At 35.9% G+C, this 26,541-nt stretch overlaps 1 protein-coding gene across 2 annotated transcripts in view; it reads left to right on the forward strand.

Annotated features, from left to right (window-relative positions):
* Positions 1-1,307: 1,307 nt before the first annotated feature.
* Positions 1,308-26,541, forward strand: part of LOC128236256 (limb region 1 protein homolog) — a 40,944-nt gene continuing 15,710 nt past the window's right edge. For both annotated transcript variants that reach the window (XM_052951139.1, XM_052951140.1), the window contains exons 1-6: positions 1,308-1,447; positions 13,106-13,199; positions 18,546-18,576; positions 18,728-18,867; positions 19,785-19,885; positions 21,310-21,439. In XM_052951139.1, the coding sequence (XP_052807099.1) occupies positions 1,379-1,447; positions 13,106-13,199; positions 18,546-18,576; positions 18,728-18,867; positions 19,785-19,885; positions 21,310-21,439 (565 nt within the window). In that variant the 5' untranslated portion in view covers positions 1,308-1,378. The remainder of the gene's footprint in view (positions 1,448-13,105; positions 13,200-18,545; positions 18,577-18,727; positions 18,868-19,784; positions 19,886-21,309; positions 21,440-26,541) is intronic.

Here is a 26,541-nt window from a genome sequence, read left to right on the forward strand (position 1 = left end):
GACAAGTTCATTTAGGACAGCTATAATTTATCGAAATTATGTATTTTATAAAACAAGATCGAGTTCCGAAAACTACAATTTGCCATATTGTTTCACCAATCCCTAAAAGAAATACTAGAATCAATGTTAAAACATGTATTTAGATGTAAACAAAGATGCCTCTATTCAATAATTAAAAATAATGAACGATCAAATATTGATATTTATATAAGGCGTAAAAATCAACGAAATGACGTCTACCGGAATAAAGATCCGATGGTCCATAATGTTAAAAATATAGTCGGTTATGTTCCTATAGATGGTCTGTATTAAATGTCCCAAAATACGGTCCATTATGTTTGGGACGTAATGTTCATTGTCCGTAATGTTCTGGCGTGCATGTTTGTGTGTCGCTTTAATTAGTCCTCTTTGAATTACACAAGAAGCAAAATCAAAAAATAAAATAAAATGATATTAATTAGTATTTGGCAATGAAGTCCGGCCGGAATAGGTACGACATAACCTATAGATTCAAACGTGACTCATGTACGTGTTGTGGGGTCACGGTTGATTGAAGAAATCGATTTTCTTTGCACGGTCAGTTGTTATCACCTTAAGGTCTGGGACCCATAACAAGGTAATGATCGATGAGGTCAAGTAAGTTGTCCCACGAAAGCTGTTTTCGGTGCCCGGTGCTAAAGGTCATTATATTTCGTATTCGCATGATTGCTCGATGTTAGCCGGCTCTGTCAGTTTGCTCGTGCTTCACTCCTTGGTAGTGCATGCTGGTATAGGAATATTTGTCTTTTATGCATTGTCTAAAATATACTTAATGAATTTAAAATTCCAACCATTTCAGTTGTTTTATGTATACGTATACGATCTTGCAGATACACCATGCAGATATATTTAATTATAAAATATCACTAATCGCTTTGGTACAAAAAACACCAGCACTGTATTATAATAAAAACACCTTTTTTATTTTATCACATGTTAAAATACCAAGATCTTGAACGAAAACAACGAATGATTAAATTTTATTAAAAAATATACATGCGTTTTATTGGTGTATTGGTCTAAAAGAAGACCATTCAACCTATCCAAATAAGTCAATGCCCAGCTATATGTATGAAAAAAAATAGTATTAGCATATATATATACTGCGTGTTTATCGTGCAATGATATGTTTTATTGAAATGCAGTCAGTTTCCATAATTAATTTCAGAGATGATGAAATGCTGACCGCTTATTTATTCTTTAATGTGATTGTCAGGTCGGTGACCGACTTTTAGTTTATACTGTATTACTTTTCGTTCAGTAAAAATCTGTTCTCTTCAAAATGTCAACAACGAATTTGCTGCCCATTTCTTCTAATATTTACGTTTCGAAATGAAAAATGATAGATGACCAGACAGAAGATGATGAGGAATTACAGAAATTCCACAATGCCGTCCGAGAATACATTGTAAGTTTTTTTGAATGAACAGAAGTAAAAAATATCTTGTCTGTCACACAATCATGACAATGTCTGACGGAGTGACGCATTTTCAGGATTTTGGCAAAAAAAGCCATCATCTCATTACGTCCATGAAAGCCATAACTCTACTGATTTTGTTTATATTGATCACTTTACACCATGAGGATTGTGCGAATAAAAAATGTACTGCCTGTTTGACGGTCGGTGGAATTACCGAAAACCCGAAAATCCCCGTAAATACCGAAAATCCCTTCCATTCTCTGAGGTATATAGCGTTTTCTTTAATACGCCCGGATTTACTACTTTATTGTGTTCGAATGTTGTATGCCGTAATTGTTGGAGGTTGGAGAGGGGTGGGGAAGCCTGGGGAGGGTGGGGATGGGGGTCGTGGTGACTAAAACCCGGGACCCCCTTTCATTTTCAAAAGTTCGTACAAAAGAAGAGTATGCGAGGAGGTTCTTACGCCGTTCCTTCAAAACTGCATTGTGTTTTAGTGGGTTGTATGCTGTATATCTTGGTGGTTGGAGAGGGGTGGGGGAGTCGGAGTAGTTGGGGTGGGGCAGGGAGTGATTAAACCCCGGTAACCCCATTCATATTTCTAAGTACATACACAAGAGTATGCAGTATGGTTTAAAACTGTATTGTGTTTAAGTGGGTTGTATGTCGTGGTTGAGGTTGGTTTGAGGGTGGTGGGGGAGTCGGAGGAGGGGGTGGTGGCTACGAAGAAGTCTCAAATACTACTTTCACATATCTCATTTCAAATTGTAGAGGTAAGGGAGGGTAGGGTCGTACCTTACCGTATACAAAAAAGTATGCGAGGGTGTGTACGCCGATATTTAATACTTCATTTTGGTCGTCCTGTATGCCAAAGTTGTTGGTGGGTGGAGGGGGGTGTGGAAGTCGGACGAGGGGGATGGCTAAATCCCGGGAAGTCCTTTTAATTTCATATATGTTAATGTTTTAACGACTAGTTCAATATCACATTTCATTGTGTTTGGTTGCTATTCGTATTTTAAGTATATCGTATATTGAATGTTTTAAAGGTGTATTATTTGTTATTGCTATTTCCTGTAATAAGTTATCCGTTTATTTCGTTGTAAAGCGCCTTTGAACGTGTGGTTAAAAATGGTGCTGTATAAGTTAATCGATAAATAATAATTGTGTATTGTGAACAAGTTGTGTGTCGAGAAAGGTGAATAATTGGTATCAAGCGGGAGTTGATTATATTCAAAGTCAAAGTCAAACACGGTTTATTCTCTCATACCATAAACATGGCAAATGAGGTCCTATACAAAACATATATACATGGCGGCAGATATAACAAAATTTCTAACTACAATTCATATGATACCCAATACGAGTATCAGACGGTCATTCACATGAAGCCAGAAAACATTATAGTCAAATCACAATGAATAAGGTTGTATCAATAGTAGAAATATTACCTTTGAATCACTTGTACATAAGAAAAAGAATATCTAACAATTGTGTGCCTAATTTATACAATTGTTCTTATGTGTATCATAACGATTTGTATGTGTCTCAACTGTTATGTGGAATCGCTTGGTATGTTTCATTGCACAATCTCGCGAAGAAAGAAATGCAAATTGCACAATTTCACATAAATACCATCACTGTACCTAAATAAGAATCATCAACATATTTTAACATTTGTCATGACAATGATAGGAAAGTGTATTTAATGAATAAAGGCTTAATATAAGATTTAATATCATAAAGCATACTATTTAAATTCATACATGAAATATTCGTCTCAATATCGATATGGACATGTCATTGTGAGATATTGGTCCATGTCTGATACCTATCAGTAATGACACCCCGCTGTGACAGATTCTTATCGTGCGGTCAGTACTTGGAACCATGCTGTCCCTGATGACTATAATACGATGTGTATTGAACCCCAATGGCGGTCAGGTTCAAAACGGGATGCTCCTGTGAACCAGAAATTAAATCTTGTATTTACACAAAGGAGTATTTGAAGATAAACTTTAAATATTCACTTATAATTATAATAGTTTTGTTCATCCTCACCTGATGTGAATATTTTTTTGAATGTATTTATGATTCTATTTCATATTATGTATAACCTATGTCATACCATGTGTTTGTTTATTTATTATTCATTTGTGGTTAAGAAGATGATGTACGTTGTACAAGTCTTAATAAAATATCTGTTCTGTTCTATTTACACGAAGGTAACAAGTAAGAGTACGCGGTGTATGAGAGAAACATCTGAAGTCGGAATATTTATTTCTTAATGCAATGCAGTTCAAGAGTACATTTCACGTCAGTGTTTCTATTTATATATATATGTATGTTTTATCAATTATATTCGTATTGTTCTTGGTATAATAATAGTACAATATAGATTTAGTGAATACATTTTAGGAAAAGCGTTGTAAGCATTTGCTTTTTAAAAGAAAGGCGAGGAATATTTGGGGAATAGTTGAAAGCGAATATGGATTTTAAAATTGGCTAATGAAAGTCGGAACACCTTGAGAACATGATATGTTAAATTTCACGTGTTTGGTAAAAGGGTGTGAATTCGCAGTACCTAATGAAAGCGCTTGTTGATATATCAAAGTTAGAACCGTGTAATGAGTGTTTGTAGCAGAATTAACACCTTGGGATGGCTTGAGCACAATCGTCAGATTGTCAGTATATATAAAGGTGTGTTCAAATATATTGCATGTATGTTGTGTTCACTCTTGTTATTAAAAATGGAGAAAGTTGCAATTTTCGGGGACAGTCACGTCTGGCGACTAGACGCATTCTGCAATGAGGACCTCAAGGTGCGTTGTTTTTTCATGTTCACTCACTATGTACAGTAAAACCTAACTTCCTATTTAGTTAGCTTACATCGGCGATTTATACGTGTTTGTTTCTAGTTGTCATATAACGACATTCCAATATACTCGTACTAAAAAGTTTTAGGATGGTCAATCTGTGAGAGTGCAGCTTGTAGACTTTTTGTAAACACCTACTGTCACGATTTAATGACTCAACCTAATTAAGCGTACTAAATATTAGGTCTGAATGTACAATGATATATTATGTATTCATATGTGATGTTTAAGCACTTTGCACACTGTGAAATATTACAGTCATAAGTTGTGTAGTAATTCTATAATTGAAAGGCTGCATATATATTCTGTTTTGTATATATTATGTTTTACTTCAATTGAATATATACGGATGACAATTATTAAAACAATGTTGCAATGAGGTGATAATTGAAAAGAATATTACAAAGGCAACTACTGTGAAGCCATTTACAATATTAAATGTATTATTTTAGGTGCCTATGGAGGTGCGTTTCTTTGGTGCGGGCGGGATGAAAGCTTCCAAACCCAAACCAGGACTTTTCAAACAGGTGAAGATGTACGGGGCGGACTTGGTGGTAGTGAGTTTGGGCGGCAATGATATCACAACTACATCCGTACCGAAGGACATAGTGGCGGCCGTACTTGACATTGCCCAGGACTTCCTTGACAGTGGTGTATCTACCATCCTGGTGTTGGAGATTGGGGAGCGTGGAGCATTCCGGGACGGGTTGGGGTACAGGTCTTTTGCAAGCCAGCGCGCACGAATTAACCAGTTGCTGGGGAAGAGAGAGCTCGTTGAAGTTTTGCGGCTTCCCCACATACGTTTTCCAGCCGAGTTCATGCGAGACAAAGTACATTTAAATGAGAAGGGACTGAAAAAGTTGTTTCATAGAATTAGGTCGGCAGTGTGCCGGTACATGTAATTGTGCTCGTTTCATTCGTCAATAATGTTAATTTGTATCTGTTCATGTGTTCAGCATAATAAACATTGCAGGATGAAGTTTGTCTTCATTTATTGTACTTTTGCCACTGACTACAGTCAAAGCAGTTGTGCGTGCTTGCGTGCGTGCTTGCGTGCGTGCGAATCCAATTTGCCGTACAGAAAGCGAAATCCCTCAGCTTGTGATTAATAACGCGATTTATTCTAGCCAAGCGTAATCACAAAGAAGAATGGTAGTAGCCGTTCACTGCCACTAAACCGATACACATTCCTTGCAATGTGTTGTTTTCTAAGACAGTTATATGAGCTGAAATTAAATCATGATGATTAAGAATGGGCGAATTGAGTGTATAATCCAGCTATTACTCAAAACAAGATGACGTGTCACCAGTGTACAAATAATATGAAAGAACATTGGGGAATTTAGAAATGTATTTGTACAGTTCCTGAAGTATGCGACCATTAAGGTAGCACACCCCTAATAAAACCTCCACTCGATACTCAATGCTTTAGCCTGTAGTGTTAAGCACAGGGACTAAGAATATTTTGAGGGTTTCATGATAGTGGTTCGAATCCAGCCAGAAGCACATTGCAATATTTTTTTATTTTTATTTTTTGGTTTCATTACCTAACATTTCTATACAAAAGTTCAAATTGTATTTTAATTAAAAGTAATGAGATAGATGTTTACACATATTAATATATTAGCTTCTGTGACGTTTTTTAACTCGCAATTACGGCTGAAATAGATGTTTGGGATTCACCAACTTAATTTGTTAAGAATGAGACGGTTTAACATTTCGATATTTTGGCATAATGTTCTCAGAAGACAATTCTTAATACTAAACTACATGAGTATTTCAAGATAGTGTTGTTTTTGTATATATGTTAATATTATATGTAATGTGTGTCACCTTTTGTTCTCTAACTTGTGCAGATTTTCTATTGTGGTTAGCCGACTGTTTGATAAAGTAAAGCATCGCTACTTGCTAAGTAAGACAAGATTTCACAGATTGTAACAACTGTAAAAATTTACGAAAAGATGTATATGGTATTATAATTTAATTTAAATTATTTTTCAAGAATTAGCTCATTTAGGACTTTTAATGCTCACTGCAAATTCACATTCAGTTACCAATCAGTTCACATTAAAGTCGGTGACAGTAGCACATGATTTTGTAATGTTTTATTTGTATTGTATCAGATATTGTGTGCAATGAGTTGATGTTGATTATTCTATGCAATATTGTTTTCGTGGTCACTTTGTTATATTTATCATCTATGCAATGTTTTCATTCGGAGCACCTTGGCCATTTCCTACGAAAACAACCTCAAATGTCTATGAACGGTTTACAAAGTAAGAAATCGGTACACTTTAACTACGCCGCACGCAAGTAGATCGCGTTGTACATTGTATTAAGCACCTGTACTTATGTTTGCAATTTTATAAAATTAACGGGCAACTATTTTCAAATTAAATCTACACATTTTTTTCATTATATAATGTAAAATTTACGGACCTTCTTAACTGAGGTTGTTCTCGAAAAAATGGAGCTCAACATGAATACTTCTATGCAACCATTATTTATGTCCATGTCATGCTTGTGTTGTTGTGATATTTGCCACATTTTACCAAACTTAATCTTTTGGTGTATAATTTCGCGTTTCTTTTGCCCAGTTTATTTCCATCTTTTCAACTGTCACTTGGTCCCCGTTTTTTACTGTTTGTAGAAATTGTGTAACCTCCACTTGTGTTCACAGTCAGTTAAGGGCGCTGTATGAAATGCAGATAACTTTTCAAAATCCTTCTTTAAAATGAAAATAATACAACAAAATAATTCACACAGCTACCACCGATTAAAACAAATATAGATGAAAGCAAAATGGCAAAGAAATTAAAAAACATACATTTAAATCCAGTCAGCGGACATTTAAATATATTAAAGACCTATGTCATGTATCAGTTTGTCTAGCTGTGCTTCGAAAACGCCTTAATTGTGCTTCTCAGTTGTGTTGTAATTATGTGTGTTAATTGTTTCGATATATATATAAGATCACCGGGTATGGCGCTCGGTAACACCAGAACATTTGTTATGTACACGAACATCTAGATTAATTAAAACTACGTAAATGCTGATGTCGTTGCCTTCATCATGTCCAGCTACTTACGGACTAACCCCAAATTTTGCTGTTTTTTTACCATATCTGATAGGGCGCCTCATATGGGAGATCATGTGACGCCGACGTACCCGAAAAAAGCGTGTTGAAAATTACCAAACGAAAATTTCCCATTATATGGAGTAACATCAAATTCATGCATAGGCGCATTCAATTGTTTGTTGTGGATTTACTGTGCGCCATTGTCCGGTACAAAAAAATTGTCATTTTAGATGTTATGTGTTTTATTGTATGTCTTTTTGTTCATATAATGTGTTTTTGAATTGTGTAACATTTTGTATCATTTTTGCTCGTGCCATGCTGTGTCTACTCTGGAAAACATGTCATACCTTTTGAAGTGCTTGCGCGTGAGTTTGTTGCTACAGAGACCCGCTGTGAATCCCATTGTAGGGAAACTTCAGTCGCACTGAGGTGGCATATCTCTCAGCGCAACTCGCGTCGCAAGTGCAACTACTCCTTTTTCCAAATTGCGTTAACCTTTTGTCGTCGTCGAAAACCATGCGCCAATAATAAGCAATAATAGCGGCTAGCTGATGTCAACATGCACTTTTAGGTCAAACGATATACATGGTACATTCAATTTTGGGGTGTACCATTTATGTCAGAGCTAGACAATCAGTGAAACCCATTTAAGCGCGTGAGTTTGTTGCTGCAGAGACCCGCCGTGAATCCCATTGTAGGGAAACTTCAGTCTCACTGAGGTGGCATATCTCTCAGCGCAACTCGCGTCGCAAGTGCAACTACTCCTTTTTCCAAATTGCGTTAACCTTTTGTCGTCGTCGAAAACCATGCGCCAATAATAAGCAATAATAGCGGCTAGCTGATGTCAACATGCACTTTTAGGTCAAACGATATACATGGTACATTCAATTTTGGGGTGTACCATTTATGTCAGAGCTAGACAATCGGTGAAACCCATTTAACCGCGTGAGTTTGTTGCTGCAGAGACCCGCCGTGAATCCCATTGTAGGGAAACTTCAGTCTCACTGAGGTGGCATATCTCTCAGCGCAACTCACGTCGCAAATGCAATTACTCCTTTTGTAAACGGCCAGCAATAAATACGGTTAGCTGATGTCGACTACATTTACTGGGATGGATTATTCCTTAATCATCGCTTTATGATAAAATATTTCTCTATATCGCATCAACAACAAATAAATAAAAATAGTTCAGGACAAGTTCTTGAAGAGTTCGAACTTGCTCGACAACATGACATGTTACAGGCATATTTTCCTCGCGTTTCGCTTTCGAGTCTTTGAGGTACGCATGAAGTAACAACTGTACTTAAAAATGAAAAAAGGGTGCTTATGTTTTCAGTTTATGTCCCCCTTTAGGGAAAGCTGAGACATATGCATTGACGTGACATTCAACAGTACTGCCAACAATGTCACACCATTATACCTATCTTTCTAGCCATGGGTTCTTTGTATGCTTTGATTGATAATTGACAGTCATTATACAACTGTTTTGTCAACTCAGTTTTACATCTTGTACATATGTTTTTTTTATTTTGTTTTATACACTGAATGTTCAGGCTATCATATGTGTATTTAACTTCTATTATTATACATGCTTTACATTTGCCACAACCCTTGCGCGTTAGTGCTACATTGCTGCTGAAGAGAGCCATTACATAGCTCTCTTACGTGGACTTAAAACATTGCATTTCCGTATGATTACTAACCCATTTAAATGCTGGTATGCCTTTATGTGAATAGTTCTAAAACGGGATATTAAGGTTTATAGAAAAATGTTTGTGAGCTAGATAGGTCTATATAACAAACAAGGTACAGTTCACGAGTACTGTCATAGTGGCAAGACGGTTGTTAATTACCTTTAATTCGAACATATCACTTTACGGTCATTCCCGTGAATGTTTCGGCAACCTAACTGTTTTCGCAGAATAGGATGATTATTTCAAAATAAGTATCGATTTCTTTCGGGATTAATTGATGAATATTTTTAACATTGCATAAGCAGTCCGTCTTAAAATAATACGAAATGAAAGTCCATAAGGGAGGGAGGTTATTTGCAATTAGACCAATTTTTTATGATTTACGATATAAAATATTAGATTATGCTTTTATTCATTAATAACACTTTCCTATCATGACCAATGTTAATATGATGTTGATGATTTGTATTTAGGTGCAGTGATGGTATTTAAGTGAAATTGTACAATTTGCATTTCTTTCTTCACGAGATTGTGCAATGAAACATACCAAGCGATTCTACATAACAGTTGAGACACATACAATTCGTTATGATACACATAAGGACAATTGTATAATCAACTCCCGCTTGATACCAGTTATTCACCTTTCTCGACACACAACTTGTTCACAATACACAATTAATTATTATTTATCGATTAACTTATACAGCACCATTTCTATATACACGTTCAAAGGCGCTTTCAACAATATAAACTAATTACAAGCAATATCAATACAAAAGCTATTAAACAATCAATGTACGACATATTAAAAAAAAGAAAATCAATAAAAAAATATAATGTGATATCAATTGAATTACTAGTTTGAAGTTGAAACATTAAATATCAATATCTACGATAACAAAATAACTCCAGCCCATGTAAAGTACACAACTTCTGTGTATCTTTATTACCGTCTGCTGTCGTATCAGATCACACATTTAAGTGTCTTGCTGTGCGGTGTCATCCAATACAGTACAATTTTCATAAACAAAACTGAATGAATAAATCTTGTTATCATACTTCGTTGGTTTTGATTACGTTTAAGTCACCCCAACACCCCTCCACCGGCTCCCCTTCCCCTCTCTACAACCAACTATGGCATACAAGCGATGACACTAATAATAAGTAATTACTCCCGGCGTACAAACCACCTCGCACACTCGATGTAAAGTGAAAGGGGGTCCCGGGTTTTAGTCACCACGACCCCCATCCCCACCCTCCCCAGGCTTCCCCACCCCTCTCCAACCTCCAACAATTACGGCATACAACATTCGAACACAATAAAGTAGTAAATCCGGGCGTATTAAAGAAAACGCTATATACCTCAGAGAATGGAAGGGATTTTCGGTATTTACGGGGATTTTCGGGTTTTCGGTAATTCCACCGACCCCCTGTTTGACCATGCAGGGCCTGTCAGCGCCAACGTTTGGGTTCAAGCTAGTCCAAATAATTGTATGTTGACATTTTTTTTTAGATTTTTGATATGGCAAATCCTTCACATACAAATTGTTTAATATCAAAAGTGGGTAGTTGTTCCGATCAGGATTCCGGGTTAAAGCATATAGCGTCTATAAAATATCATAAAACAAGAAATATTACCAGATAATGTTATTTTATATTAGTTCCGTACACAAAAAATAAATATCCAACTTATAATTATGAGTTTGATGGCTTTTCTTCTTTTCATTCTGTCAAAACATAACGATATATACATGAAGGGCACCTGCAAGGCTTCAGGGCACAGTTTTAAATCGCTCCGAACATTTCGGCCATGGCCGAGTTGTTACGATTGTATAACTAGGTCTACCTTGAAGCTTTGTCGGAGGAGGCCGAGTTATTACGATTGTATCGAGCTGTTCCCCTTCGCATAATTGTTTTCTGTGTCAGTCAACTTTCGTTTTATTGGAAAGGTAAACAACTTGTTTTAATGCATTAAATGCTTGTTTAGTGCAAAATAGCATTTCACTTACATGGTAACATATGAATATAACTCTTTATGATCAATTTCAACCATAAAATACTTCACTTAAAAGAATTTCAATATTTTTAAAACAACCCCTTTTTTTGCACATTCCTGTTTAGACGTTAGGGATTGGAAGAATCCCGTAAAACACGTCTATTATTTTAGACTAGGTTCAAGCTAGCTATCAAGAGCTCTTTTCTATCTAGGTTTATTTTACTTGTGTCAGAAGTTCCCTGGATGGTGATTACTGGTGGGTAGTCAATACAGATGCAATACTTTTTACATTTGGTGGTATTGGCAGAGTCTTTGTATCCAAAGTTGCATAGAATCAGTGCGCTGCATTCACTGTTGAGTGAATGACAAGGACGACATGCCCTAAAGCCTGACTTTTCAATGTCTAAATCTATATTAAGCTTCAATTGATGTAAGACACTCTATTAACCCTAAACATTTCTTCTGGAGTAAACATTAAAATAAAAATAAAACTTAATATTAGACATAAAAATATGTTCAACTGCTAGTCAGTGCATTCTTGTCACAAAGTTTTCCTGCATGGTGTAAACAATAAAGACAAAATGTATTATAAGCTTGGTGAATATATGTTTTTATTAGGGATGGAAGCGAATATCCGAGTATCTGGCTATCCGGATATCACGCAAGTATTCGGATGCCAAAATGGGTATTCGAATATTCGTTAAGAATTAAAATTTCAATGAAATAGCTTAGCAGAGACATAGCAATTGTTATAAAACTTTTCAGATGAAATATTTCAGGTTATCAACAGTGTCTGTCGCGAAGTGGGTATGTGTCACAAATGGGTGCTAATTGGGTGTTTACACAAGCCATGATATTGTGTCCTTGTGCAGCACCCTTTGAAGTTCTATGACCTTGTTTACAATGACAAGTGTTGTTTTATGATCTCAGATGTGCTTAATTGACACTAGTTGTTATTAAGGGATTGATCATTAATCCGTAGGAATCACAAGTTAAGGGTCGTGCAATCAAAGCTATGAATGACCAATCATATTTTTGATGAATATGCATGAAGAAATTATTGCTATCTAAACAATAAATACAAAAACAAATTTGTTTATCTTTTCACTTTTCAATCAAATTTCCATCATTTTGCATCTTGTAATTGTGTTTTGAATTATTAATCGTTATTCCTGTATCACGACTACGGAAATATGCCTCCAACATTGACTTCAAGTGTTTGGAAGTATTTCACAAAATCCGAGGATGGTAATATCCTTCATTACAAAACACCGTAGAAATTGTAGGTATTGCATTAAATCAAACAATGTAATGAAATAAAATTACAATCGACTATCAAATAATCAAAGTGTCATTTAACATGAAACCTGCTGATAAATAACAAACTCGAAAGCACGTGGCAGTAACCAAGCAACCACCTCGGCCGAAGTGACTATTCGCGAGGTGTTTATGTGGTATTCATCATGAGTTTTATGATGTAAAATAAGTTGTTTAGCTTTGATTATAACATTATAAATTATTAAGACTGAGAAAGAATGAATGATTAAGTGAAATTGCCATATGACGAATTATAAATTAAGTGGACAATTATGTCAAATAACAGAAGGTGGGTGACATATAATAGGAAATTTACTTATTATGAAAACAATTTGATACGAGTATCCGGATAGTATTCGAATACTTGATACGAATATCCGGATACCGATTTGGTATCCGGTTTCCATCCCTAGTTTTTATGTGTATTTGAAAACAATGCATAATCCATTACTTTTAGGGAATCTAAAGTGAAATACTAAATATGATATTATGTTGGCATGGGATATACATTTGAGAGTTGTGGCCTTACAGGAAAACACAGAAATGTTAAAATTAATTTTCCTAAATGCCTATTATTGTAGCGATCTGTTGGTATATGTGCCTCATTTGTTGCTAAATTCTCATGGGCATGCAAGGAAAGGGTTCTTAAATATGCCGTTTGTGAGCACTACACTTTTTATTTTCCAGATATTCTTCCTGTTGTGCATCCTGCTCTATGTGACATCATATGCAATTCTCTCCTGGTTTAAGAAGAGAACTGACACAGAGGAATATGTGACAGGTAATTACAGAAAGAGGGTGTGAGTGTTCTAGTGGTATTATAGGTGTTTACCTCTCACCCAAGCAGAAGTTGAATTTAACACAAGCCCGCAAGCCCTGCGCTGGTTAAATGTCTTCCGGGCTTGCTCAAATTCTGAATTTTATATAGCAGGGCTTGTTCGAAAAATTGATGCCAAGCAATAGTATAAGAATTTGGGCTTGTTCATTTAAAACTCTTAATTTCGATGACTGCCCAAGGGATGGTGGGTTCACTCGCCACCTAGAAAATAATAGCCTCTCAAATTGGTACCAGTACTGGTTTCTGACTGGTTTCTTCTGTACTTCACACTTCATTTCCGCTCAATAACTAAAGGTTGCTTGAACACAGGAACTTCATACTTGGTATGCAGGTTGGTCATGATTAGAAGAAGACCTCTATTGATTTTGAGGGCAGTATGTCAAGGTCACATTGACCTTAAGGTGACCGTTTCCACTCAATAACTTAATATCCGAGTTGTTAATTACTAGTTAATGACCTCTATTGATTTTGAGATCTGTAGGTCAAAGGTCAAGGTCAAGGTGACCTTCAGGTAAAAAACAATATGTTGGTAGTAACCTTTTGCTGAAAAATGGTTTCTGCTCAAAAACTAGAGTATGCCTGCACCCAGGAACTTAATACTTGGTTTTCCAGTTGGTCATGACTAGTAGATGACCCCTAACTTTGAGATCAGTAGGTCAAAGGTCAAGGTAGCAGTAACCTTGAGGTGAAAAAAAAAGGTTTTGTTGAATAACAAAAGAACGCTTGTTCCCTGGACCTTCATCCGTGGTATGTAAGTTGGTCATGATTAGAAAAAGACCCCTGATTTTGAGGGCAGTATATCAGGTCATAGTGACCTTAAGGTGACTGTTTCCACTCAATAACTGTAGAAAGGCGGACCCAGGAACTTACTACTTGGACTCGGGAACTTCATACTTGGCATGCAGGTTGTTTATGCCCAGTAGATGACCCCCATTGATTTTGAGATCAGTAGGTCAAAGGTCAAGGTCGTGGGGACTTTGAGGGGAAAAACCGGTTACTGCTCAATAACTTAACTTTTTAATAACTTAAGTTTGGGTACAGGAATTTCATTCTTGGTATGCAAGCTCTATGACCACACAATTGGGGAGACAAACGCTTTTTCAAAAAAACATTCTCAAGAAATTATAGATGTACTGCAGAATGGATTTTTAAGTCGACTATTCGAAGAATAAGGAAGGCATTACTACTCGCGTCGGCGTCCGGTTAAAGTTTTAGGGCAAGTTGGGATTTTCACTTATAAGTCCAATACCCTTCATTCAATTCCCTTAATACTTCACACAGCTATTTATGGCCATCACATAATGAGGCAAGATAACTCCATATTATCCTTTATACAAATCATAGCCCCTGAATGACTATGGAACTTAGGTTAAAGTTTTAGTGCAGGTTGGGATATTTATTAATAGCTTCTATACCCTTCATTCAATTGACTTGATACTTCACACAGTTGTTCAGGACCATCACACAATGAGGTTACATAACTCCATTATTATCCTTAATAGAAGTTATGGCCCTGATTGACTTAGGAACTTAGGTTAAAGTTTTAGGGCAGGTTAAAGTTTTAGGGCAAGTTGGTATTTTCTTTTATAAGTCCAATACCCTTCATTCAATAGACTTAATACTTCACATAGTTGTTGAGGGTCATCACATAATGAGGTTAGATAACTCCATATTATCCTTTATACAAATTATGGCCCCTGATTGACTTTGGCACTAAGGTTAACGTTTTAGGGCAGGTTGGGATATTTATTAATAACTTCTAAACCCTTCATTCAATTGACTTAATACTTCACACATTTGTTCAGGACCATCACATAATGAGGTTAGATAACTCCATATTATCCTTTATACAAATTATGGCCCCTGATTGACTTTGGAACTTAGATTAAAGATTTAGTGCAGGTTGGGATATTTATTAATAACTTCTATAGCATACATGTGATAACGTCCCGTACGTCCGGGATTATCACGGAAATCGTATCTCTGTCTTGGAGTCACGTAGGGTGCATGTTTGTCCCGGAAAGTCATAAAAAAAATCTCGAAATCCATTATCTTAATTTTACCAATGTAAGTCAGCTATTTTGCCTCTCTGGGACACTGGTTGTAAAACACAGGACATGTTGACACTAAACCTTTAATTGGTACGTGTGTCGTCTAGGTCATCGTCAATCACCCGTTAATTGATCTATTGGCCTATTGTTGTGATTAACAAGTCGGGGAGTGTTCTTGTATACAAATTCATTGTTTTCATATGGATTTGTTTGGTCTTATGAATGATAGCTTTTAACTGATGAATTGATATTTTTCACACATTTTACCGACAAACGAGCATGAAGGTAAGTTCAAAGAAAGTGACAAAATTAGTAAAAAAAATAATTAAAACACGTAAAACATCCCATATTCCATTCAAATTTCAAAGTTGATAGGTCGTTATACTTTAAACAACTTTAAACAACCTACGCGTCCATAAGGAATTTTAGTGTTTTGATCTTTTTTTCGAACTATCGTTGTGTATATTATTCATAAGACATGAGACAGACAAAATTATATGCATCTCCAAACGGAAAAAAGCTCATCAACTGGAAAATCTTCTTGATCGTCTGGAAAATATTGTGTGTCATAAATTGCAAACGTTTTAAATGTGATGAAAAAATAAATATTTTGTAACGCATGTTCTCAAAAGCGCGGGAAAACAGGTGCCCGTATAGTTGATTATTTCCTGTTTTGATGAAACCGAAAGTAGACTGCATATCCTTCTGGTTAGCACTTCATTTAAAGCCTGGGAAAATATCTGGTGGTTTTATTTTTTCAAGAAAATGCAGAAAAAAACAAACCATGTCAAGTAAAAAATATGTCTTGGCAGTCAAAATAGGTACATTTTCCCGACGTTAAAAACGACTGAAATAGCCCCAGATATGCTGTAGAATGCACCAAAGACGTTCCCCATTTAAAAAAAAATCCCCAGACCCCCCTAGTGTGCGTTGACCTTACGACGAGTGTCCTGGAATCAACCCACAAAATTATCACATATATGTCTATAGCCTTCATTCAATTGACTTAATACTTCACACAGTTGTTCAGGACCATCACACAATGAGGTTACATAACTCTATATTATCCTTAATACAAGTTATGGCCCCTGAGTGATTTAGGAACTTATGTTAAAGTGTTAGGGCAAGTTTGGATTTAAATAAAAATAATTCTATACCCTTCATTCAATAGACTTAATACTTCGCATAATTAATGACGACCATCTTACAATAAGGTTACATAACTCCATTTAAATCCTAAATACCAATTATGGCCCTTGATTTACTTTTTTTCTTTTGATTTCTTTTGACAAGCACATTTTTATATTCTTAACCAGATTTTCACAAAGGGAAAACAAGTTAAAAGAATGACTTGTGTTATTGTTTGGGCGGGCCGGTGGGAGGGCAGCGTCAAAGCCACCTTATGTAATAAATTACTAGGTTTGACATCTAGTGACCAAACTTGGTACATAGGAAGAGGTTATTGAGACCTTTCATGAGATTGCGTTTGAGGCTCATAGGATCACGGTCAAGGTCAAAGTTATTATTAATAGAAAAATGGTTGGTATTGGTAAGGGTACAATAAGTAAGGGTTGACATATTGCGAGCAAACTTGGTATATATATAAAGAGTTTATAGAGACCTTTCATGAGATTGTGTTCTGGGCCCCCGAGAGTAATGGTCACTGTTTACTTTTTTATTTGATTTTTTTTTTGCTTTTGACAGGCACATACATCAATATTCTATTCACTTCCAAGTAGAAGCAGCGTAGTCGAGTGCGCTGTCTTACGACAACTCTTGTTTTTATTGTTGTATGATGTAATAATTAATCATAACAGTAAGCTTTTATTATTTTCAACTTGTAGAGTGAAAAACATAGGACTTCTGTTAAAACTATTTTATAGTCTAATCAAGTATATGTTTTTACATTCACAGAAGGCAACATAATTGTTGGTTTAAGTCCTAGATCTGTTTATTGCTCATGTTTATCTGTTTTATATGAATAACATTGTGGTATATTAATGATTTTTATGCCCCCTTTTGAAAAAAGTGGGGTATATTGTTTTGCACATGTCGGTCGGTCGGTCGGTCTGTCTGTCTGTCGGTCGGTCGGTCGGTCGGTCGGAATACCAAATGGTTTCCGATCAATAACTTGAGAACGCTTTGACCGAGGGACCTCATACTTGGTATGTGTATTGGTCATCACAAGCAGATGAACCCTATTGATTTTGAGGTCAGTGGGTCAAAGGTCAAGGTCAGTGTGACCTTTACATGAAAAACGGTTTCCGATCAATAACTTGAGAACGCTTTGACCCAGGAACCTCATACTTGGTAGGTGTATTGGTCATGACCAGCAGATGAACCCTATTGATTTTGAGGTCAGTGGGTCAAAGGTCAAGGTCAGTGTGACCTTAACATGAAAAACGGTTTCCGATCAATAACTTGAGAACGCTTTGACCCAGGGACCTCATACTAGGTAGGCTTATTGGTCATGACCAGCAGATGAACCCTATTGATTTTGAGGTCAGTGGGTCAAAGGTCAAGGTCAGTGTGACCTTTACATGAAAAACGGTTTCCGATCAATAACTTGAGAACGCTTTGACCCAGGAACCTCATACTTGGTAGGTGTATTGGTCATGACCAGCAGATGAACCCTATTGATTTTGAGGTCAAAGGTCAAGGTCAGTGTGACCTTAACATGAAAAACGGTTTCCGATCAATAACTTGAGAACGCTTTGACCCAGGGACCTCATACTAGGTAGGCTTATTGGTCATGACCAGCAGATGAACCCTATTGATTTTGAGGTCAGTGGGTCAAAGGTCAAGGTCAGTGTGACTGTAAGCTGAAAAAAGGTTTTCTGATTGTCCATATTTTATTTTCTTATATAGTAGACAGTAGAAATTTATATGTCACTAAATGCATGAGTTGAAGTATCAGTTTTCAGTGAACATCTAGTTTAATTATGCCCCCCTTCGAAGCAGAGGGGTTATATAATTGCTTTGCACATGTCGGTCGGTCTGTTGGAAGACCAAAGCTTGTCCGAGTGATAACTCAACAATTCCCGGACCTATGGTCATCAAACTTGACATGAAGATTAGGTATGACCAGTAGATGACCTGCCTCATATGCATCCAATGACAAATCAGCTGTCATTTCAGTCCATGCATATTTCATTCAATTGTCCAAATATTTCTGGCAACTTGGCGCTCAGGGGGCATAATGTTTGACAAACATCTCTTGTTTTTATTTAATTTCCAGGGGAAGAAGATGCATGTGTTTTCAGAATCGCGTATGTATATTTCGATTCCTCATAACTTTGAATACACCAACATTGTAGATAGAACAATAATTTAATTTATCTTTGATTAAAAATTGCAAAACAAAATTAACATATTAAAAGGATTTTAAGATATAGTTGAAATGTGTAATAATGTTTCCAGGTTATGGCTGTGCACATTCACCCTTGCGGTGTCTGTGGGGGCCGTGCTGCTCCTGCCAATCTCCATCCTGAGTAACGAGGTGCTGCTTAACCATCCACACAGCTACTATGTGCAGTGGCTTAACACCTCCCTTATTCACCGTACGTATTATGTCACATCCCTTCCCAGTGAGTTCACTAGAGGTATAGGTCCCTGTTCATAATACATACATCATACACATATTTTCACTCTACTGGATGCCCCTCTTAGCTACTAACACTGATGCATGCATAAGCTCAATAGAGTTAATTCATCCCTCATTCAAGAGACTTATAATGACACATACCTTCACACTTCACTCTATTTTAAATGATTTTGTCAAAGGACTTCTCTTTATGTTCACCCCACAGTCTATACACAGCTACTAAACGCAGTGGCTCAATCCTCCCCCTTTTAGCGTAAACGGTATATATTGTGTCACATTCTTCCCCAGTTCACCTTAGGTACAGTGTAATCTATCAGTTGCTGGACGTAATTAACACATCTTTTGCCAATAGTATTTAAACTATATGGACATATTGTAAATATTGTAAAATTTAAGAAATCTTTTCTGAGCGTGATTTGGTGTCTGAGTGTCACACTGAGACTCACTGAGACTCACTGAGACCAACGATGTCAGTGTAGATGGACAGTAAATTGTCAATGTACAATATCTGCTTTTCTCCAATTTCCTGGACACAATAAGAATTTTGGACACAACAGGAATTTAATCCAGACTTTATGATGAAGATAACCAGTCTGTGAGAATGTTGACCAGATTTTTTCGTGTCGATGGAGCAGAACAATATCTATATGATGGCACTTATTAGATGAACTTAAGATATACGATATTATAAAATAAATGACGAGAAAAATAAATGACGAGAAATATAAAAAATCTTTAAAAATTCTGGACAAGGACTCTGAACATGCCTTAATTACTATATTTTGTTACCATTGATGATAGTCAACATTACATATTTTTGAAAACATTCCTTGTGCTGAGAGTATCATATCAATTTCAATGGTTATATTACAGGACTATGGAACTATGTATTCCTGTTCTCCAACACTGCCCTGTTTGTGTTCATGCCGTTTGCCTACTTCTTCACCGAGTCTGAGGGGTTCACTGGAACAAAGGTACAATGTAGTTAACATCATTTATTATGCTGTTAAAATAAGTTACACAAACTAAATCATGAACTAGCACTGTAATATATGATATTCAGATTAAATAACTAGACTAATAGTCAAGTGTATTTCCAAAAGAAAAAAATAACATTGAAAAAAAGATATTGAATAATAAAGTGATGAATTTTTATGCCCCGAAGGTGGGCATATTAAAATCGCACCGTCCGTACGTCCGACTCAATAACTCAGAATATTATGGACAGATTTTAAAATAACTTGCCACATGTGTTCGGCATACCAAGACGACGTGTCGCGTGCAAGAACTGTTTCCCTACCTCTAAGGTCAAGGTCACACTTAGGTGTTTATTCACAATGGAATGCTGCAAATAAGGACATAGAGTATAGGTTGTTGTGTCCCGGCTGTAACTTTCCCTTGTATGGACAGATTTTAAAATAACTTGCCACATGTATTTGGCATACCAAGACGACATGTCGCGTGCAAGAACCGTGTTCCTACCTCTAAGGTCAAGGTCACACTTAGGTGTTTATTCACAATGGAATGCTCCATATAAGACCATAGAGTATAGGTTGTCGTGTCCGGACTGTAACTTTCCCTTGTTTGGACAGATTTTAAAATAACTTGCCACATGTGTTTGGCATACCAAGACGACGTGTAGCGTGCAAGAACCGTGTCCCTACCTCTAAGGTCAAGGTCACACTTAGGTGTTTATTCACAATGGAATGCTGCATATAAGGACATAGAGTATAGGTTGTAGTGTCCGGGCTGTAACTTTCCCTTGTATGGACAGATTTTAAAATAACTTGCCACATGTGTTCGGCATACCAAGACGACGTGTCGCGTGCAAGAATCGTGTCCCTACCTCTAAGGTCAAGGTCACACTTAGGTGTTTATTCACAATGGAATGCTGCATATAAGGACATAGAGTATAGGTTGTCGTGTCTGGGCTGTAACTTTCCCTTGTATGGACAGATTTTAAAATAACTTGCCACATGTGTTCGGCATACCAATACGACGTGTCGCATGACAGACCGGTGTCCCTATCTCTAAGGTCAAGGTCACACTTAGGTGTTTATTCACAATGGAGGTGTTTATTCACAATGGAATGCTGCATATATAAGGACATAACAGTGTCGGTTGTCAAGTATGGGTGGTATTTTTTATGTTTAGAGGCAATTTAAAATAACTTGCCATATGTATTTGACATGTAAAGGCAAGATCAACTTTTCATGTACTGACCTTGTTCATAGGTCAATGGCACAATCGGGGGCATTCGTCACATACTGTGACAGCTCTTGTTTAAGATTTATTAATTATATTTTATAATAGATGTAATGTTTTACTTGCTAGCCAAAAACATCAGTAACTGGTCATTAACAGAATGTGAGATCTATTCCTCAATTTATTGTCTCAGGGTATATGTGCACGAGTCAAAGAGACGCTGGTGATGCTGGTGTTGCTAGCTACGTGTGTAATGGGACTTTTCTGGTCCTCGCTGGCAATGTTTGGAGCTGATGATCATCACAACAAGAAAACACTCGCAGGTACTGGAAGTTTGTATAACACAGAATATGTGTAATATCAGACAGTGGGTAAATATTCAGACACCTAATAAAAAGTAAATGTAAATGCATGATAAAAATTAATAGAAAAATATTTATAAAAAAATAAATCATCATCAAAAACTTTGAATTAAATCTTAGAATTTAATATTTTAGTTTATATTTTACCTTTTTTTTTGGAGGGTGTGGGGACTATGACCTAAGCATTGGGAATTTTCATGTCATAATTTTTAAAAACTGAAAATTTGTATATACTATCAATGTGCATAGTTATTGTCAAAAAACTTTAAGGCACTTGCCATATTCATGTATCTTGAATCAATCCAGATTAGGGTGGAGACTATATTAAGCAAACAAAAAGCAGGCGCTTGCAAGCATAGATGGCACCAAGAAATCTCAAACTGATCTTGTGTATTCTTCAGTATTGAAATAGTACTGCACTTTTTGCAGGATAGTAACCATTTTATATATAATTCACCAGCATTTTTTGTGGGCACAAAAATAGGGTTTATCATCAAATAACATGTAAGAAAGCTCACAATATATCTTTCTGACAAACCATTTACCTTTAAATGTGGGGGCATTGTCTGTTTCCTTTGACATTAATGGAACTCTTAAGTTGAAATCTGCCCTTAAGCAAATATTTATCTTTGTCTTAAAGGGATCACTCATGTTTTTTGGATTAAAATTAAGTTTTCCTGGTAATGCATCTGAAAATACTTATTTTATCATCATTTTACTGTATGATATTGAAATCGCTGAATAATATATTATTTCAGTATAAAAAAGTATATTGGTTTCAGTGGAATACATGCCAGTAAAGTCAAGATTATTTTTTTTAAATATGACACTTTAACCAAGGCCATCAGGACTTAAACACAAGTAATGGATATTGTCACCTTTAAACAATGCATTGATAACATCAATGACATCGTTATGTCAATTTACCAATCACACAACAACATAACTGTTATTAAGGCTTATGAGAATTGTGGTCTTTAAAGACGACATTTGAGCAAATAGAACATAACATAACATAAGGTCTATTTTCGATATATATACAGTTTATTATTGCATACAAAATATAATTACAAACATGCATGAAAATGAAATGTATAATAATAATTCGATCATAGCATACAAAAATGGTAAACCACAATTATCGCGGGAGTGCGTATATACATAGCTGTACAATACATATCACACATGAATGTTGATTAAAGAATTTCTCACTTTATTTGCTTTAATCACATAAATAGCTAATTTATGTAATAATTGTTTCTTTAAGAGGTATTTCAGAGGTTTACAAATTTAAACATACTTGGTCTTCCCCAATAAAACTTTGGTATATAGTGTTCCCGTAAATCCCCATATGAATGGCAAATTAACACAAAGAGGAATTTATCTTTTGTCATTATTTCCATAAATGATTCATTTGCGGTCACTTCTTGGAATGTTTGAGTACGGTCTTTGTTCAACAAAGTCTGTGTGATGACGATCTTAGTTTACATATTTCATGCTTGATATTATCAATTGATGTCAAGTAGCTAGACATGTCAAAAGTTAGTCTTTAGCGCATTAAACAGTGACAATGCAGACGATGCCTGAACGCCATTGTGTAATGTAAAGATCCTTTAATCTCAGTTTAATTTGTTCAATAAAATAAGGAACATTGATGACAGGGTCTCTAAATGTCCACACATCAACAAAAACCTGTCAATTGTAACATATCCTTTACATTTTAAATCCAGTTACGTTTGCCCTGACCGCATTTAAGTAATAAAGCGCTATACACAGTGTACAATATATAGTTTGTATTGCAACAATTCATGATTTTAAACCAATATTTTATAATCTTAACTTTTCTATTTACAAAGAGTGGAAAACGTCCCATTTCACCGTATAATGCTATATTATTAGTAGACATTTTTACACGAACCATTGTCCTTAAAAAATTCCTATGTAGTCTCTCTTAGATATCGGCCGTTGAAAACCCACATATTTCAACACAGTAATTAAGAATCGATGAAACATAGCCAACGATATATTTAATGGTTTGTGTACATCATTTGTCATATTCCAAAGTGACATAATTCATTTCATTGCTCTACTCGCTATATTGTCAATTCCTTTACGTAATGATCCTCCAGAGCTCATGATGAATCCCAGGTAATTATAACTGTCCACAACCTCTATATTTATACCGTTATATGTGAAAACATCAGTTTGTCGTAATTGGCTGCCCTTGTGAAAAACCATTACTTTTAGTTGTGTCTACGTTTACTTCAAGTTTCAATTGTTCACAGTACCGTTGTAGCATGTTAAGATGATTTTGTAGTCCTTCTACCTTTTCACTTAAAAGAACACAGTTGTCTGCAATCATTATTAAGAATATTGACAACTGGTCTAATGTTAAGTGGGAATTCATATTTTCATGTAACATTGTCTCAATATCGTTCACGAAAAGGTTAAAAATAATCGGCGAGGTGATCTCCCCTTGGAATAAGCCGATGCCATTCTTGAAGAAGTCTGATAGATTATTGGTATGTTTAACACATGACTTGTCTTCGCTATATAAAGACCTAAGGATTTTCAAGATTTTTCCATCGATCCCTTCTTTTATCAATTTGTACCATAATACACTTCTGTAAATCCAGTCAAAACACTTGAAGAAGTCAACGTAAGCAGCATTTACCCTTTTCTTATCGTCCGAATGCATTTGTACAAGATTATGCAATACAAATATCGCATCAGAGGTACAATGGTTTGCTTTTTACCCAAATTAGGCGTCTGTTAGTCGTATTTCAATGACCAAGATTTAAGCCTGATATTTACCAATTGTAAACAGCTTACCAAAGCATCTAATTAGTGTCACACCTCTATAATTATTTACATCATCTGAAGGTGATTTTTTAATATTGGCACAAATATTCCTTTAGACCATACATTTTGGAAAGCCCCAGAGTCAAGAATATTATTAAACAATATTTGTAGTGGCCAAAATAGATTGTCTGCACATACAATAAAATATTTGTTCAAAACATTGTCAATACTGGGAGATTTATTTCACTTTAAGTGTTTTATGCCGTTTCGAATCTCACTGACAGTAATTTCCGAGTTTAGTTCACTGTACATAGTTTCATGGTGTGTTGTTGTTCATCGAAATTATGCAAGAAAGACTCAATTTCCTCGGCATCCTCTACCTGAGAGTTGCTTGAAATGTTCAACAAAAGCATTTTAAGAAACTCTGTTTGTTTCTGATTTTATTTTTTTGAATTTTTCCAGAAAACCCAAGGTTGTTATCACCTTAAGTCATGCATTTGTCAACCCCTATTTATAGCATAGTTATGCTTTTTGTTGTCCTTACTACACTGAATCATAGTATTGAAATTAGCATAATTACGCATGCAATTAAAACGCTCCATCGATTCCTTATACCTTAAAAGGTTATCCTTACATTCATCGTTAAACCATCATTTTAGTTCTTGGTAATCTCCATTCAGATATGTTCGCTTATTCGAACGTACTTTCTTTTTAAAGTATTTATCTGCCCTTGAAACGATATACTAGAGAATTTGTTATACAAATGCACTTTAAAGTGATTAATATATTTAAAATTGCTGTACTTTGTTAATGCAAAGTCAACAGCCTTTCACCGATGTGTGTGTAACAAGTGTATTGACCATTATTGTTATTGACGCCTGAACAACCATTTAATATACAAATATTAGTAGATTTACAAATGTGGATCAGTTGATCTCAGAACCTATTATTCACATAATCCATCAATCACCATCTCGGTGGTACATCATTTAAGGTATCATACAGATCACGTCCGTGACCCTTTCATTTTCAATATAGTCTCTTTTTTGGCCTATTCTACAGTTAAGATCACCAATTAAAAGGGTTCTTCCGCGCTGTGCAAAAGGGTCAATTCGTCTTCAATCTTACTAAAAACGTCTGTATCATACAAAGCATGTGCTGGTGAATTTTCAGGGGGAATATACACCACTGCTATACCAGTCTTGGTCATTAAGGAAAAAGTGTTTTTCTAACTTAATCCATTTCACAACACAGTCAATATCGTTCTTGATTAATTTTACACATTTTCTTATTCGATCATCGATGTAAATAATAATACCCCCACTGGACCTTTTCGCGTGTCAATGTTGAAACCTTCTTAATGAATGTATTGGGTTGCTTAATAACCCTTTAAGTGTATAAATTATCCGAATTACTATTCGTCCACGTTTCTTGAAGGCAGATGATTTTATATTGTGAAATAAAGTCTGAGAAATCACTAAAAGATTTTTTTGCTTTTGTCAAACCTTCAACATTCCAGGAAAGAAGACTAATGCTTCCCCCGGGCTGATCGTAGTGGCCATTGTTGTTTGTAAGCAAGGGGATGAATTCCACACCATCAATGATAAGCTTTTCATATCTAAAGAATGCCTTTTTTTGTCACGTCTTGCCTTTTGAAACTCCGCCATGAGAGGCTTACGCTTTTCCGTGATTTCCTTGGGTAGATGTGGGCTAAATCCAATATTGGTATCCTTTAGCTTTGGGCATGCTTGTGGCACTTGTTCCTTTTCCTCGAATTTGTCAAACTTGACTAATATAGGACAGGTTAACCCAGCCCTATATCTCCCGGATCGCTCTACCTGAATGCACATCCTTTCCCTGACGTCATTCAGTCCCATCTTTCGAGGATATCCACCACCACGCCCTGACAGTCAGCCTCACTTTAATCAAATCCTCTACTCTTAAGAACAATAAATTGTTCTTTAGCTCATCACATTAATCTTGTTCATAAGATCGTCGCATGTTGACCTGTCATTTTCAATGTGTTTTAGGTGTTCGATGAGTTCATCTATTTCATCCAGGCACTTGAGTCAACGTTGTTTGAATTAAATTGTCTACAAGAGAGCTCTTAATTTGCTTAGTTTCCTTCCCATATGTAAAAAAAAACACTTTTGCACTATCAATTCCATTCACAATATTTGACAGAGTTTCAAATTTTTGGGTCCGCCATTCTCGCACATGCGCACAAACAATATACAGTATTATATCATGCATAGGACGCA

The sequence above is a fragment of the Mya arenaria genome, chromosome 5 (assembly GCF_026914265.1).
Source record: "Mya arenaria isolate MELC-2E11 chromosome 5, ASM2691426v1".
NCBI lineage: Eukaryota > Metazoa > Mollusca > Bivalvia > Myida > Myidae > Mya > Mya arenaria.